Source organism: Rhyacophila brunnea, unplaced genomic scaffold (genome assembly GCF_057557595.1).
Source record: "Rhyacophila brunnea isolate RB1 unplaced genomic scaffold, BYU_Rbru_1.0 scaffold_17, whole genome shotgun sequence".
Lineage (NCBI taxonomy): Eukaryota > Metazoa > Arthropoda > Insecta > Trichoptera > Rhyacophilidae > Rhyacophila > Rhyacophila brunnea.
The window spans coordinates 32640022-32659105 of NW_028232827.1; the positions used below are offsets into that span (position 1 = coordinate 32640022).

The 19084-nt window shown below is 31.4% G+C and overlaps 1 protein-coding gene across 2 annotated transcripts in view; it reads right to left on the bottom strand.

Annotated features, from left to right (window-relative positions):
• The window catches only part of LOC147073965 (neo-calmodulin-like), a 106310-nt gene extending 90173 nt beyond the window's left edge, over positions 1–16137 (bottom strand). For both annotated transcript variants that reach the window (XM_085944808.1, XM_085944807.1), the window contains exon 1: positions 15902–16137. In XM_085944808.1, coding sequence (XP_085800934.1) covers positions 15902–15991 — 90 coding nt within the window. In that variant the 5' untranslated portion in view covers positions 15992–16137. The remainder of the gene's footprint in view (positions 1–15901) is intronic.
• Between the last annotated feature and the right edge of the window lie 2947 nt (positions 16138–19084).

The window sequence follows — 19084 nt, forward strand, 5'->3', positions numbered from 1 at the left end:
ATTTAAATTAAATATATTAAAAAGTTCAAGTAGCTACGTTAAAACTAAAATTTTTTAATCTGTGAATCGTCGATGCGAACCCGAAGTTTGAAAAAGTGCATAATATTATGTCATGTCAATAGATTATAATAATGGCTAACAACTCTTCCTTATAAAAACTTTAAATAGTATTATAACCAAAACTCTGTAGAGACCTATGTGAATTGTTTATGATAATACAGTGAACTTAATAATCTAAACGTATGTCGATGCATTAATTTAATGTATTCCAATACTGAATATCCAACATTAGTGGGTAATATTTGCAACAATTTTTAATTGTTATCATGCTACTAATACTCGAGTCGATTTATAATTTATAAATAATTATAATGATTAATAAATATCTAAAAATATTTAAACAATTTTTCATTTAAAAATTTTATAAAAACGGAGTTTTGATTTAACACTCACTTATTATTTTTGGTTATTTTTTAATAATGCCACGTCAGTGGGTTATCGCATTAAATGGTATGCAACCAATGAGATTAATTTATCAGGTTTTCCCAAACTGAAGGCGGGTGGTTAATTTACCCACTATTTTCGTTTGTGAGCACATCTCCGTTACCGCAGCGGAAAAATCAAACATCATGGGTTTTTACCCTGAGAATAAACATAATGGGTTGAACAAGTGGCTAATATCATTTCGCGTGAAAATAAAAAAAAACTGTTAATAAAATCTCCACTCTGTGGAGGTTCATGATACTCTTAGGTTAGGGTCATAAATTTTCTCGGATATTCTTGTGAGATTATTTTAATGAGACATAGTTTTAATATATTTCCATAAAAATGAGTTTAACTTGGGGTCCTTTTCATCTATGTAAAATCGAACATGGGCGAAATTGACATTATTCAAAATAAAATTAAATAAGTTACTATATCAGTAAAATATATTAATAGTCATCTGTCGTATTCTGTCATAGGATGTTTCCAATAAATTTACAGTAGCACTTTACACCGCGCTTAATTTAAGAAGATAAAACATATCCCACCGTATCTAAAAGTCGATATTTAAAAAAAAACCTGCACATGAAAAACTACTTGAAATGACCTCCAGACGTCATTCCTTATAATAGTATCATAGATCTCATAACTACCCACATTCCACTAGATAGTATTTCTAATATAGTAAGAAAATCAAGTAGCAGGTATATATAATATATCTAGAGGTCATTAAGAGTTATCTCTATTATATTCAATTTTTCGTAGCTTTACAGTTTTCATGAGAATATTATATCGTTGCCGTTTTTAATTGAAAATAAAAAATGAAAAAAGGAGAGATGTTACTGATATAGCGCTATAAAATACAAATATATACCTACAAACATTGATTAGTGAATTGATTAATGTTTGAATATACATCATTTGAAGATCCAGAAGGAATTAAACCTGCGTCTCTCGGGGCTCGCGCCCACGCGCATTGACCAAAATGCTATAGGCATCTTATCTAATTACAACTAATGATCCTCTCTGAAGTGCTTTCTAAATTGAGTTACTATTAGCAATTGGCTTTTGTATTTTAAATCAAAGTAGGTATTAATTATCTTAATTACTAACTGACGTCACGGACTTGCCAATAACTTAATTAACCATTTTTTTTATTCAACGAATAATAGTAAAAGAATAGTTGATTAATGTTTGAGTAGGAAGTCGGGAATATATTTTATATTACACTGACAACACCATTGAGATGGCAACTTCGACAGCGTGCCTGCTCATTGAACGACGCTTTTATCAAAATAGTCAGATACAAGTAACAGATATATTTTATTGAGTTAATAAAATCCAAATTACTTGTTCAATTAAACATGACAATATGCTAATATGCTGCATTTTACCAATATATTAACACAATGCTTACGGGCCCTTTTAATTAATTTTGTAATTAACGTGTTAATTTGCATTTGAAAAGTAATTAGCAAAAACACAATTTTGTGCGGCCCGTAAGCATTGGGTTAAGCAGCAGAAAGAAACTCTTCTGGAAGTAAAATCTTCAGTCAAATACAAATAGGCGAGTTTCGAGAAAAAATATTGTTTAATATTATTATATTGATAGTTAACGAGCCTTGCAGTTTGTGTTGTGTTATTTATATTATTACATTATAAATATTGAACTATGTGTTTTTAGGTTGTCCCGCTTTTTGCTACTAAGTCCCGATTTTTTTTATTTCACATGGTAAAAATCCCGATTTTGTAAAATATTTTTTTGGCAATGCTGGCCAAGACCCAGATTATAATAATATGTGTAGTGATGACGATGAATAAATTTACTCACTTAATAAGAGTGAAGACAAAAAATATGTGAAGAGAAAACAAAGTCCAAGCTTTTAAGTTGTTAGGCGTATTTTTCCAATATTTCAAATTGATAATAGGCAATAAATAATCTATCGCACGGCTGAAAGCTCATTTTTACGTTGCCCTAAAGCTTTAAAGCAGGCGTTAACTTTGCATTATCGCAGTCCCCCTTTTTACACCTTGAATACATTTATTTATACTCTCGAAAGATACAGTATTGACAATCTCTCGCCGCTATCAATTCTTTTGTGTTATATTTTTTTTCATACACTTTACAACCTGAACTTAGCGCGGAGATAAGAATAGGCCTTGAAAGAAGTTCGCCATGGCGTGCATAAAAAAATAACCCTAAGATTTTTATCGCGGAGATTTACGCGGCGCTAAATGGTTTTCTTAACAAACGTCGGCCGGCGAGTGTTCGTGATTCTCATAATTTATGGATTTCGATAACGCCGTGTACATATAGAAAAAGTGCGTTCAGATTTGCGTAAACTACAACGGATAGAATATAGGTTTTTCAAAAGATTTGGACTATACCCAGAGAGAACCTTATAAACTTTTAGATTGTGATGGCGTATTTTGTAGGGTTTATATGAGATTCAATAATAATTCATCCTCTTCTTATTGTGCCATCCTCTAGCAAAGGTCGGCCACCATCAATACGATCTTAGATTTGTCGTTTGCTACCCGGAACAGTTCAGTAGAGCTGCATTAAGCCACGAAATGCGGCACCATCAACTGCTATGCTTACCATTGATTTTGTTCTTAAATGAATGCTGTACTTTTGTCCTCTCATAATGTAGCCGAGGTACTATAGTTTCTTGGTTTGTATACAATGCAGAACTTCTCAGTTCTTCCTTATTCGATTGAGAGCTTCAATATATTTTGTCACCCGGTCAGTGAAAGGAATTTTGAGGATGCATTTATACAGCCACATGTCGAAAGCTTCAAGTCTCTGTGACATATATTGGTTTAGCGTCGATACTTCCATGCCATAAAAAAATGAGAGAACATAACAACGTACCATATGCCGTATCAGATTGCTAAGGAAGCGTCTTGATAAAGGTACTTCTTGCGATCTCAATAATTCTTGTTTTTATTTTCTGAGACTGGTCCCATTTCTCATTGATATCCTTAGTAAAATTATTATCCTGTACGTTGATAAATTTAAAGACGGAAACTATAAACAAGAGACGTCCTATTTTGACGTTTTCTTTAATCTGCATAAGTATGACATATGTACCTAATATTTTATTATTATATTATGCTAACAATCATGATATGGAAACAAAAATCAGAAGACGAATACAGAGATATTAACCAACAACACAAACATATACCCCTCCAATCCGACATACTTTGTACCACACTCAGATCTTTATGAAGCGTACAAGGTCCTACATTTGGATGTGAAGCATCAGTATTTTTATGCTTGGAAATTTCTCAGCAACAGATACCCAAGACTGAGTTCACCATTTAATCAAAGGTGCTTTAACTGAGTTTACAGAGACGAAGAAGCAAACGGTGAGTTTACAAAAATACAAGATTCTAATTAATTAATAAATATATAATACAAGAAAAAAGCCAAAACAATAAAGACATATTATAAAACTATGTGAAGAGAACTAACAAGTGCTATTTCGGTACCAGTATACATTTAAATCAAAATTGTTATGTCAGAACATAAAAATCAAAAAATACAAAATACTGGTGAGGTTAGTCCTCTCAAATGGAACAGAATGTTCGGTCATCGGCAACAAGTCTGAAAACGATGTTCTGAATTTCTAACGAAAGATCATGAAAACGATATTGGAGCAAATAATAGAGTTGGTGTGTGGCGCGTACGTCACAACTGCGAGGAATTTGAGGAATATTTAAATATTAACTATGAGTCTCGAAATCATGTTATGGAGTAATTATAATTTAAATTTTGATATTCCTTCTAAAATCAGGCACAATGATAAATTCTCCGTACTTTATGTGCATGTTCTATTGTCGGATGACCTTGATTTTTTTTCTAGAGTACATGACGTATATATAATAATATAGACACAACATAATCCGTTGTTAACTCTAAATACCGAAATTATCGACTTAGCAACTTTTGGCAGCAACCCCATGATTTTTTAGCATTGCAATCAATATATCGTCACTGTTCTGGCAGAAGACACTAATTCGAAAAATTACATATTGAGTTAGTTATACCAAAATGTTCCTTATTTCAAACTTTACCGTCTGGAAACCTTCTTAATAAGTAAACAGTCTTTATTTTAAAGTCATCCTTTTTACGATAACTTAATAAACTCACATGACCATTTTAACAACTTCAAAGTCAAATTTAATACAATATTTATAATATTAATACTATCGACTGAAGGTACTTGATGGAATTTGAATTTAATTTCTAACGGATGTAATTTTTATACTATTCCATTTGTGTGGTTTTTTGCGACCCGGGTTTCACATTTCGGCATCTTCATACACTATGTATACTCACCAAAGGGAAAATATACACTGACAACAAATACAATAATTAAGTCTTATTTATATAACAAATTAATACAACAAACTAGGTTAAAACTTTATCACCTACCTATTAAGTCAACAATCACAATATAAGAAAAAATATATAACAAAGGATGCCAGGTCTCACCCCGAACTGTTTCGCCACAAATGATGATAATTATAAATATTATTAAATAAAAATGTTTACATAACCAGTTTTAAAAGCGTAATTACGATATAGATTATTACAATAATAAATTAACAGTAGTGGAGATGTTAATTATAATACAGACTTAAAATTATCCTGCTTTTGGATTCCCAAACATTTAATTTCTACACGTGGCCCCGGAAAAAGCGTTCCGGCATATCGCAGTGGGTCGTGAAACGATCCGCCCGGTCAATAATTGATGAGTCCCTTAGGGTCCGATGCGAGAATTGGCCCTATCACTTATGCATGATATAATCGCTAGGCGTTATGGAAAATGGGCCGGATGGCCACTAAACTGTCGTTAGTTGTCTGTCTGTACAACCCGGGAATTTAAAGATGGACTATCTCATAATATTGAAATTGTTTGTATATAAAACATTATACTGTAGTTACGTAAACTATGATTTAATATTTATTTAAAAAAAATCGGTGCATTTAAGTACTTGTGATAACCTATATTCTTCTAGATTACAAACTCAGGAAAAGGGGCCGCTTATTGGAGAGCCGTTGGTTTATTTCTATACACTTTAACTTAAATTAATTACTAAATCATATAATTATTTCTCGTTGTTTTTATTTTTAAAGTAACAACGGTCATTCAGACATTTCATCGTTTGTTTACGTAAGGAATTGCAAATGGCCGATGATAGTAAATTCAAAGGAACAATTCTACTGTCAAACGTGCGTTTGTGTACAATTGACCGATTCGCAGCTAACTTCATACTGTTACGCAATTTCGTAACGGTGTGCGCGTGCAGCTCTCAATTTCACTGTCTACCAAACACCCCAAAAGTATAACTTCAAAAAATTGAGAATGTAGCATTCTTTATTCAACATACATAATTCTACTTGCATCACACCTAATCACGTCGAAAATATATAATTATGGGTCTGAGATGTTTATCCAATTTAGTTGCGTAATATCGGCAACCAATTTTTTGGATTTTGAATCAACGTACCATTAAAATGTGTGGTGTTAAATAAAGAATGCATGGTGCAGAATAAAAGTTTATTTAAAAACTTGCAGTTTTCTATATTGAACAAAGTGTGATTACAAAATACTTTTAGAAATTATTCATAATAATGCCTTTGAATTTATTTATTATAGTATAAAACTTGACTTAAGACTTGATTGATTCTGATAAATTATTTGTATGCAACGTCTTATTAAATATTTCTTTATCAGAAAACCCTAAAATCGATATCAAAGGCTTTCATTAGTTCTCAATATATTATGTATATCCCATAATACTAAGTACATTTAAAGTAGTTTATATTTTTTTCAATAATTGATAATGATTTTATAATCTATAGTACACTATCTGAAGTACCCGACTTTGCGAAGTTGCTTCATTGATCGATATACATTTAAGCTTACTTAACAAAACAATAATAATTATTACATTGTGCAATATTAATATATTTGTATCTAGACATACAATGTGTCAAAATGTAAATAATTCTGACAGTTAAGTCAAACAAAAGAATATCAAATTAAAATCGAATCCAAAATATGCAAAATTTATCTTGTGTTCTGTCGTGAAAATTCAAAATTTGAATTGGCAGGAAAAGTAATTTGAACAAACAAGCATTGTATTTTACCACGTTTTTATTAGCTCGTATTCTTGTTTATCCAGTACATATTTTTTCTTGTTTGTCCAAGATTTGTATTTGACGATTAAAGATTTCTAACTAACTTCCCTAGCTAGACATTTGAAATTTTTAGAATATATCAGAACACGACGACAATGCATTCTTTCAATACTTTTAGTCATTTTTAACCAGAATTGGGTTAATTTTCAGTTAATTCTTTTTGTATGTAAAGTTATTATTGTTGGTTGCTAAGGGGGTCCTAGCAACTAAATTATTAATATATACGTGCGTTACTATGGAAATCAATGTGAAATGTCAAAATTGACATTTCAGTATTCTATATTAATTTATTCAGTATTTATATCAAGTACAACAAAAAGTTTTTATTAATACATAGACTTGTCACTTTATATGATTCAACAGAAAATTTTAAATCATGGTATATAAAAAGTTCTTTTTATCTTGTAATTATTTCATTAGAAGACACTTACTTTCTCAAAGTAGGAAAATAATATCAAACAAACATGATGTTTTACTTTTATATGCATATATTAATTTTTTGATTTAAAAAAATCCTGCATTTAGTTCATGAGTGATTTTTGATCATTAATTTTATCTGGTAACATTTAGAATCAGAATCATAAATATCAAAAATAAAAACAATTTCAAAATCTTTTATTTAATACAAAAAAATAAATAAATTATAATTAAACATCGTTTCATACAGCATGCTAACGTATTTATTTCATTGTATACGTTTTAAAATTCTACAACTAGGTCAAAACGACCCCGTGTTTTCCATAACAAAGTTGTCCCAAGCAAAAAGGGATAGTCCCAAATTCTGGAAGGTTTTGATAGAATAGGATAACCCTAAGCATCCAATTATTAAGCCCCGACGCCTCTTTCTCTCTCTCTGACGAGTTTTCCGGTCAGTAAAACTTTTAACCAAAGTCAAAAAGGTAAGGTCTAGATCAACACATTTACGTGAGATTGGCGTGGATATAAACATCATTAACCAGAATCAAATACACTCTAAACAAAAATGAACAGCTTAATTACAGACAATTCTGTTTCCTGGTGGTAAAAAGTAACAAAAAATTTAGTTCTGGATGAATAATTTAAATTTTAAATTTTTAAATTGTAAATGAAGCAATTTATTGTTTCGTAGGTAATTGTAAATAAGTAAATAGAAATAAATGTAATAAAAATATAAATATACTTATATCGAAAGTTGTATTGAACTGTTTTACATTATTTTAGACTTTCATGGTTGCTTATTATCGTATTAATTTTTATGTTGTCACCAGGGAACTCAGAAATAATGGGAACTGAAATACATAACGGGTAAGGCGATAGCAGGCAACTGACTCGAGTAAGGAAGAATCTGTTTTAAACTTACACACGTGTCAAGAATACGTTTTACGTCGAATACTGAAAACTGCTCTCGGTTTATGAATTTACGCTCATTTAATGTTGGTGTATTACACGCACTATTGCACGTGCATAATGCGTGTTTCATTTTCGTAGGACACTCATACATTCAAAAGCCTGCTTCAACATGCGGCGTATTGAATATAGCCTATCGGTATTCTATTTATTATCTGTTCTGTGGTTGTCACCGTTAAATCTTTCTACCTTTTATCTTGACGTTTTAGGCTAGTATTATTTTTAAATCTTTTGAGAAACGCCTCTATAGCGACTAACTATCCAGATAAATAACTGCATTTATCTGAAACATTAAGACGTATCCATGGATAGTAGCATTTTACAATTAATTGAATTTGAAACCTTGTTTATTGTGGCTATAAACAAAATACCGATCGTGGCAGTAAATTAAGTTACATAACGTATTTTATGAATGAAAATAACATCACATAAATAGATAAACTTGACGAGTTGCAGTCAAGACGAGTTTGTATGTGAGACCGAGTTTAATGATACACTAGAAAACTTAAAATTTTGTATCTAAAAATCGAGTAGTTTTTTTACATAAATTTAATAGATACGAACATAATATCTAAAAATCGTCATATTATTTTTTAAATTATTTTCATCTGGTAATACTGACTTATTTTGTATACATACGGACAAATTACGAAACAGTATAATATTAGTTTTTGTCGATTTTTATTTACCATACTATAGATGATGCCTGGCAGTATGAATGTCATGCTCAGCGTCTGTCAAATGGAGCTTTTGTTCTATTTTCAAAGCATGATCCTGGACATACCTTAAACGTTATAGATAATCTATTTATATAATTTTGAAGCCTAATTATCCTTTATATTTATTTCAAACAACGCGCGTGTTTGAACATGTACCTAACCGATTTTTTTTAAACGGTACATGTTCAAATACGCGCGTTAACATCATTTTAGTTTGTCAATTTATGGCTACGGCCGTATGTTGTAGCTTAACCACTGGGAAATGCCAAAAGAAATGACGTATTTCAAAAAAACACTACCTTATTCTTAGGTCAATAATTGTTATAAAGCAATCATTATTCGTAAGATGTTTATCACACTTGAATGGTCAAAAACATAGCTTATAATGAGTGTCTTTAGAATTATCTTCAAATATGTTAATCTTGCCCATTTTTTGAATAGTAAAATGCCTAATTCTTATCAAATTTGGGATCACAGAGATTATCAATATAATTTTTTATTGTAAATATTTCACTATAATAATGTCTTTATAAATTATACTGATGGTTTTATAAATGCGTTTAAAAATTAATAAATGTAAACACCACTGCACATTTATGTACTGAAATATGACTATATTCTAAAACATTAGAGAGAAAGGTTTAAAATAATACTATTTTATGTAATAAAAATACTTTATGCAGTCATCAAATGTTTAAAATAAATATGAAGGATAACAAGGCTTAAAAATTATATAAATAGATTATCTACAACGTTTAAGGTATTCCAGGATCATGCTTTGAAAATAGAAAAAAACTCAATTTTGACCCACGCTGAGCACGTCAGCCCTTATCTAAAATACACCGAAGTTGTAATCATTTGACTGATATACGTATATGATTTATTTTAAAGTATTCAATTGTTAGCCATAAATTTACATCAAATAAATAATGCATATTTATAATTAACCACTTGTTTTATTCGGCGAATAATATACAAAAACCGATAGCCAACATTATTTACATAATTTGATAAGCATTCCGTATAAGAACCACTAGTTAAAATTGTTGTAATTGAGTAGGATGCTCGTAGTTTAATTCGAAAAGCACACTGGCGTGAATCCAGCAATTACACGCTGTATAATGTCATAATTTTTATTCTAAAATGGTTTATTTTCTAGTGAGTATATGCATGAGATGTTATCAAATTATGCATGTTAAATATTTATATTATTTTGATTTTTTACGCATATAATTTGACATACTTTTAGAATAAGGTTTGCAAATGCAAGCTCTAGGGAGTAAATTTTACCATAGCTTTGAATGACATCCAACATTCGTCAGTACATTCTATTATGTGTATATAACTTATGTGGTTGAAGGAAAAGCTAATATATTAAAAAAAAATGTATTTTATTTTCCGTCAATTTTAACAGATCTCAAAATCTTCAATGTCACTTAGGAAAAAAATGAATCAAAACACGTCGATCGATCAAACTGATTAATACCACACAATTTCCTGTTGCAAAGTATTTAGCCCAGATGTCGTAAGTAGGAAGGTACATGTCAGTTTCCTTTTACCGGATATTGGCCCGTCAAGTTGTCACTTCCTGCCCTACACTTAGAAATATGGCCTTAGACGTTTCATCATTCAAAGGTAGCACAGGGAATACCGGGAAAACTCGTTTGATATATAATGTAAAAATGAATTTATTTTATACTACGAGGGTGGGTCAATAAGTCCTTAGAAAAGCCGACAGGTGGCGCGACTAGTACTGTAAGCGGTTTGTTTTCATGCAGCGGCACTACCGATTCAGTATGCTGCGAAGTTTCAATCAGATTGGTCGGGTTGTTGTGTGTTTCTCGTACATTTAAAAAAAAAATTTGCTTGTGGAAAATGGAAAAATGGAAAATGGAGAAAATTGAGTTTAGAGCTGTTATTAAACATTTTAATATAAAAGGGTTAACAGCAAAGGAAATAAAAAAAGGGTTGGATTTAGTTCACGGCATATCTGTTCCTTCACTTGCAACTATTTATAACTGGTTAAATGAATTTAAACGTGGTCGTACATCAACAAAGGATGAACCACGCTCAGGACGTCCTGTAGAGGTGACTACACCAGAAATGATCAATACAATCCACGATATGGTGTTAAGTGACCGAAGATTAAAGTTGAGTGAGATAATTGAGGTTACAGGGATCTCAAAAGGTAGCGTCATTTCTATTTTACATGACAAATTGGGCATGAAAAATATTTCTGCAAGATGGGTGCCGCGTTTGCTCACAGTCGACAATAAACGCAATAGGGTGGTGGCCTCTAAAGCCCTGTTGTCGCTCATGCAACGCAATCCGGATGAATTTTTTCGTCGCTTTGTGACTGTAGGATGAAACATGGATACACCACTATACTCCCGAGACGAAAAAACAGTCAAAGCAGTGGATTGCGAAGGCAAACCATGTCCAAAGAAGGCGAAAACCGTGAAATCAGCTGGTAAGGTTATGGCTACTGTATTTTGGGATGCACGTGAAATTATTTTCGTTGACTATTTGGAAAAAGGAAAAACAATAACAGGGGATTATTATGCATCTTTATTGGACCAGCTAAAAAACAAAATTGAAGAAAAACGGCCTCATTTAAACAGGAAAAAAATCCTCTTTCATCAGGACAATACCCGTGTTCACACATGTTTACGATCAATGGCTAAAATTGAAGAATTGAAGTTCGAATTGGTCGACCACCCACCGTATTCGCCAGATTTAGCCCCCAGTGACTTTTTCCTTTTCCCAAACTTAAAAAAATGGCTAAGTGGACAACGTTTTTTTTCAAATGAAGAAGTCATCGATCGGACAAATGCTTATTTTGAGGACCTTCCGAAAACTTATTTTTCTGACGGTTTAAAAAAAATTGAGAAACGTCTAACCAAGTGTATTGACCTCCAAGGAGATTATGTTGAGAAATAAAAAAAAAATACAAAAATAAAAACTGTTTCAATGCTTTTTTCTAAGGAATTATTGACCCACCCTCGTATTTGGGAAAAAGGTCACGAAATTTGGAATATTATATAGGTATATTGTCATATAATCATAAAATTTGATTCAAATAAAAGTAAATGAGAACTCTCCAATTCTTTATAGTATTAGTGTGTGTGTTCTTTATAATTATCTTAGAATTCGGGAGCATCAGTCATTTGTTCTCCTAAGTTGTTAACTAACTAACCTATCATGCTGTTATGTCAATTAGAAAAGCAAATAATACACTGCTCAACCAAATCTCTCCGGATATTGATATATTTGATTTACGTGAGGATGAGTTCAGGTGGACGATGTTTTATAAATTTTTAACATAGAGTTCGGTTGAGTATCGCGGGATATCGCGGTGAGACACGCGTTATCTGGACAAGACCTGAGCATTGCAAAACTACGCCCGCCTTGCTTAGCGGTGAACTGATTGGTAATACGTAGTTTAAATCTATTATCATCGAGGTTTGAATTATGTTAATGCCGTAGTCTATCTTGTGTTACACATTCGCGTGGTGCAACCATATCTTCTGGATTAATCGTTATGAGTCTGACGTCATCGGCGTATCTTGTATAATACCATCGATTTTTAAGGCATGCATCTTTATACAGAAGAAAATTAATGTTGAAATAAAAATAATCCAACCAAGTGGTGCACAATCCTCTATTGTCACCCTGAATAGAGACCACAATATGCTAGATTATCAAAATTATGGTTTGAATTTTTATAATTGGATACAACTTCATTTATATTTTAGTTTTCTGGTTTTGATATTACGCAGAGATTTTTGATCCTTTTTTATTCGATTGAGAACGTCAAAATTTTACACCCAGTTAGTCCGAGAAATTTTGAGGATGTATCTAAACTGCAATATCTCGAAAGCCTTAACTATTCGAGACATCCCAAGCTTTAGCGTACATAATATCTTTATACGATAGAAAAGTATTGAGAGAACATAACAACGAATTATACGTGGTTTCAGAACTAGGTTAAGATAAGCTTCTTTACAATATGGTAAATCGCTTCTCAAATACTAGAGAATAAGGTCAACACTACAGAAAATCATTCAAATCAGCTATTTTAATTTAGTCTAGAGTGTGTACACTGACATACTTGACTTTAATATTATTTTGATACTAAATCTTTTAATGACACCGGGAGAGTAAGACAATATATTAAATGTATCGACCGAAATTTATTACACAATATTTTGTTTAGTTACTTTCCTTACTGAAGTATCATTATATTGGCAACATTGGCTATATAAATCTCAGCAAAAAAACAATATTAAATTTCTGCCAAAATATTGTATACTTACTAAATATTGTATTGTTTGAATGTATAAGGCAATGAATACATTATATACATTGAATCATTTACTCTCATTTATAAAGGTTCTCGACGACATAACACCACCTGCGTAAATTACATAAATTATACCAACACAATCCAAGGCCTTGAAGTAATTTTATTTATCTTCCCAAGAAATGTATTTACATTTACCCTTTTTACAAAACATATAATATTATCTTTACTGTTTATATATATTATACTTATATTTATATTTACATCATCACTATCACAAGCTTAGGTTACTTCACAGCTGCATGAAAAGGATAAAATGGATGAAAAAAATCAAATCGGAGCAAACCTTAACTTGAACGACTAAAAATATTTATTCTTGGTATGTCATATTTTTATCCGTGCATTTGACAATATTTTTTAATCTTTAATAAAAAAATATGTAGTCAATGTCAAAATTTTATCAGTAATTCATAAAGGCAGGGGCGATGGACCTCTTCTTCTAACAGTAGGCAAACGCATTTGTGTTGTCCAAATATAAAGTGACGCATGGAGACTGAATACAGATTATTGTACTGTCTTCTCAGTTCTAAACCGGATACAGTGATTTTGCCTCAAAGCTCTCTCAGCTTGGCCTAATAGACTATCCGACTTGCGTATGTGGCGAATTGCATAATACCGATCATATCCTCTAGGAGTGTCCCCATATGTTGGTTGAAAGGGGAGAGCTTGTCAAGTCAGTCTGACCCTCAGTTGGACCGGTCGAGCATTACAAATTGGTATCTACGAAGGAAAATTTCTCAATATTTAAAAAGCTTGCAGCATTTTACGGTGAGCGAGAAGGTCTTTTCTCATCGAGAATCGACCCTAATACATTATATCGAAGTAAGACTCACGCATACTCGAAGGCCTTTGGAAGTTGCTCCTAAGACACTTTAGGCACAATTTTGAAGAGCGCCTAACGTTTGTTACGTCATGATATATGCCTGCATAATGGGTGTGAAGCCGTGGCAGGTGGTGGAAAGAAAAACAAGTAAAAAATATTCATAAACCATAGCGTCAATTATTTTTTTAACGAGAAGAAGAACTGCGCCCCTATTGAGAATATGCCCCACCCTCCTCATCAATTGATATATTTTTAGGGCGCCGTGAAATAAATTTTCGATACAAAGAATGTCACCAGACGATTAAGTTTGAAAACTACTGCTATACATGATCAGAACGAGAATGTTGACGTGACAGGAGATGAAGAAAAAAAATGTCTTATAATTTTAATAAAATTTAAATAAACAAAGATATTGAAAAGTAATTTAAAAAGCTCTGTTTATCTACCGTCTGTACACGAGGCTATATATATATTTTTTGTAGAAATATTGTATTTACTTCCATTTTTTTACTCCTTCGTGTCTAGGATAGCAAAAACATAAACATAACGACGTTATATATAACGTATCCTCTTGAGGAGATGACGGGGGAGAAAAAAAGCATTAAAAAACGTTTCGCAGTTATAAAAAAGCATCAAATAAAAGAAATAGGCGGAAATTATTTTGTATCCCTTGCTTTGCGCACGTACTTACTCATTTGGATTGCTATTTTTTTACAAACAAGAAAACGAAAGTTTCTTTACAAGTCATTATAATTTATTTTTTTAAATGTGTTCTCACTGTTATAATCAAGACTGTATATAGTCAGGCCGCGGCACTAAATTGCGAGTTATAATGGTAGTGCTAATTAATCATATTAGTTTTAAAGTAAGTAACCTTTATATTCCACCATTTTGAGATAAACGTAAAAAACCGTCGAGTATTGCAATAAAATTTTTAACAATTAGAAAAAGTGAATAGCAAAATAAATTCTCTTTAACATCATTAAAATTAATAAAAATTATAATTTAAGTTAGTTATAAAATATAAAAAATGGTGGCAATCTTCGGTTTAATTCTACTTCACTAACGAACGAAACAGAATTGATTATATTCATAATATACGTAAGATGATAAAGTATTTACTAAATCAGAATCCATACATATATAAAAAAGGTAAAATTGACGTTACCGATTTTTAATTAATGACTTTGTCACTGAAGTGACTGAAAAGTTCTTCATATATTAAATTCAAGTCATGGAACCTGTGAAATCCGAAATCCTCCGAAATGTGGTATTGGCGCCGAATACTACGTATTTCTTGGACAGACCATAGGCCAAAGCAGTAAATCATCCAGAAATTCCAAATAAACAAACAGCACTCGACAATGTATCTGAAATGCATTCTGCAGTTTTTTGGACATTTTATTCTGCACGGACTGGATGATCTGGAGAGACTGGTGGTTTTGGGTAGCCTTTGGGAAAGGTAAAGCAGAAGAAGAGCATTGGCACGCTGGAGCGGTCAAATGATAGAGCTGTCTGGGTGTAGCCTTTACCCTGCCCTGGGAGAAGAAGAAGATCGAGAGAGTTGGTAAGGTCTCGGTCGCTCAAAAGAAAACAGAATTTCAATATGGTTATACAGTGCTAGCTTAAGTCAATGGTGATATTTTTTCTAAACTAATAAATAAGAATGCGGAAGCAGATAAACGACAATTTATGTATATTTTTGTTTCCATTATCTTTTTTATCTATTTCGATAATGTCCTAATATATTTATTTTAATATTTATTTTAAAGTTACATATTATAAAACATATTTCTTGCAGCCTTTGTTTAAAGAAGAAATAACCTGAAAAATAAATATCAATGTTAATTGTTATTAATTATTGTACGCTATAAGAGAAAAACTACTTAATTGGCATTCCTTTGTTTTACCTTGCTACGGTTTCTGGGGTCCCGGAATTCTTCCTTTGACGTCTTCCTTCTCTTGTCCTTAAGGATCATACGAGCTGCCGCAAACGCCATTTTGACTATTAATTTAATTAATTATTTAATAACACTGAAAAATCTCACTAGTTTCTTATTCAAAACTTCTTATATAGACTATCGTCAACTTTAATTATTATTAATATTTATTATTTATTTAAACTTAACCTTGAAATATTTATTTATATCATGTATAAAAACAACATACTAACAATCTTTAATCATTACTAAATTTTATTTTATTCTTTTTATTTATTAAATATTTAAATATTCATCAACAAAATTTCTATCACGTGAAATATATTGCTTCGGTAGGATTTTAATAGACGTTAATTGATATTGATTATATATTTAATTCTTCAGTTGTATTGACCTCATTTCTATATTCGTTGTGTTATTTATTATAAAAAAATCCATAATATGAACAATAATCTGTTATTCTGCAATTCAAATTAATTAAATTGTTTATAATAATATTTATTTCAACCTCAAGTAAGTATTTTAAGAATATTTTTAATAATATTGTGTTAAATATTAACACAATAATAAATTGACTCGTTTTAATTGTCGGTTAAAATTATATATTTTTTAAATGAAGATTTTGCGTAATTTTTAAAATATCTTTAAAATGACAGCAAACAAGCCGAGCTTAAAGTCTCAAAAGCTCGCTGGGAGGTTTTATTTCTGGACGTCCGCCGTGAAGAGGGCAGCACTTGACAACCGGAAACTGATTTCATCCCCATGTTCTGTGGAGAGAGATGAAAAAAGAAAAATCCGTCACAAAACAATTCCACCGGAAGTTATATGTATGCAGAAGTCCATCCGAGAATACGACAGTCGTTGAGATGTAGAATAAACACATTATTGGTAAAAGGTATATTTTTTTTGTAGCGTACCTATATTATATTTATAAAGACTTAGTTTAAAATATAACTAATACCTAACTGAATAATTATTATATCTGTAGATTCCGTATTACAATCATATTGTAGAAAGTTTTATAGAATCAAAATTGGAACTATCCATTGTTCAATATTAATTATTATTTTATATTGTATTAGGACATTAGGTTATGAATAAATTGTTCTATCTTTCTTTTTAATTTAATGAAATATTTTAATAATTCATTCAGAAAATAAGAAAAAAAATAATAAAATATACCTGTACAATCTTTTTTTAAAGATAGCTCTAAAATTAATTACTATCCATACTTTTGATTCTATTCGGTGACGTCTGTAGAAACAAATATAGAACAATCCTTTATTTCATATACGAGCGACTAAAGACGCATAATGACTATGCCGTATGTTTTTAAATAATTTAAAATAAACGGATAATCTGTATATACATATAATATATATTAAAATAAATAATAATTACAAATGCGATCATCACGATAGGTATTTAATTGATAACATAAAAAAAATATTTATGATAGTTCCTTTTCGTATTCCTAATATTATAACTTTTTGAGTTTTTTTTTTAGTTGAATCGTTTCATGTAGTTACTTATACTATACATAAATTTAATAATCAGCTCGATTTTGTCCGCTTGAAGCGACATTATCAACTAATGTCAATTCTTCACGTATTATACCTATAGTTGAAAATATATCTTTTAGCCAATAAAACTGGTCGTTGTCATAATTAAATTGTGTAACACATTTCTATTAGATATTGTCTTGTTTCTTAAATTTCCCTCAATCGACGATATAAAGGTAAAAAACCAGCACATGCTTAAGCAAGGCGTTTTTATCTTAGTGCAGTTCTGGTAAATAATTTTTAGACCGACATTCAAAACATATCCTTCAGGGCTCAATCTTGGTGCCATCTCTATTCATGGTTTTTATTAATAACAAAACATGGTTCGCTGATGACTTGAAAGTTCTCTTGGAACTTGACCCTTTGAATGATTAGCGTAAACTGTAACTTGATACAATAATTTAATAATAAAAATAAATGTCATCTTTTATCGTAATTAAGGTTTTGTGAGTATTGTTTTTCCAATACTCGGTACATGGTAGTAACATGTATCATATTTAAGAGATCTTCGCTTTATCTTTAACAGTAAACTGACAGTTAGTGAAAAAGTGCGCTACAAATTCAGGCAGATAAAGACATTTTGGAGACTCTTATATTTTAATGCATTATGAGTATTATCCGACTGATTTTCTGAGATATCCTTATATATCAATTGTACTCTTAAATTTATTTAAATAATATTTAGTCACAGGAGATCTATGCCTTCAATGGATCCCATCGCACATGAGTATTGAGGGCAATGAAAGGGCGAATGATCTGGCAAAGGAAGCTGGCGATTCAGGGGTACCATATTAGTAGATACCAGAAAACCTGGACTGGAATGAGGCTATAAAGAAAATGGGCCAAAGTATGTGGATAGTTTTTTACCATAGGGCATCATTAGAAAGAAAAGGGTAAGTCTATTCTACCATCACCACGAGAGGTGCCCTGGTTTGTAGAGTCTTCTTTGACGAGGAATGAGCTTAAGTTATAAACTGAGGATAAGAACAGGGCACACAATGGGAAAAAGCTTTGATGTCCTCATGGGAAGAAGCAAATCGCAGCTCTGCGATGAATGTCATGTTTAAGAGGACATTGTACATATAGCACTACAATGCCCTAAATATGAACTTCACAGAGTATAGCTGCGAATTGCGGATATCTATGAGAATGTCGACGAATTGAAGGGTGTCCTGGTGGTGGGTAAGACGGAAGAGCTAGGCAAAATTGTATAGCTATTTAACAGAATAGGAGTGAGGACCTGATCGACGGATCCCCTTCTAGAAGAGAAGAGGCGATATGACAGCGAGTCGCAGTCAAAGCCTCGGTAAAATCAAAAAAAAAAAAAAATTTGTCACCTTTTTTTCATCTTACACATGGCATAAAAATGTAAAATCTACTATTCTTAGAAGTGGTTACCTGTGTGGCATGCAAGTATATTTAAAATCGAGAAAACTGTTGTTTGTAAGTTCTCCTATGGTATATAAATAGGTAACATACCATTGGTAACGCTCATTGGGAGAGCGATTGCTTTAGTCAATCAAATTGTATTGGATATACATAATAATATATTCCTCTTGCATTATGGTGTATATAGATAGACGTTTTATAT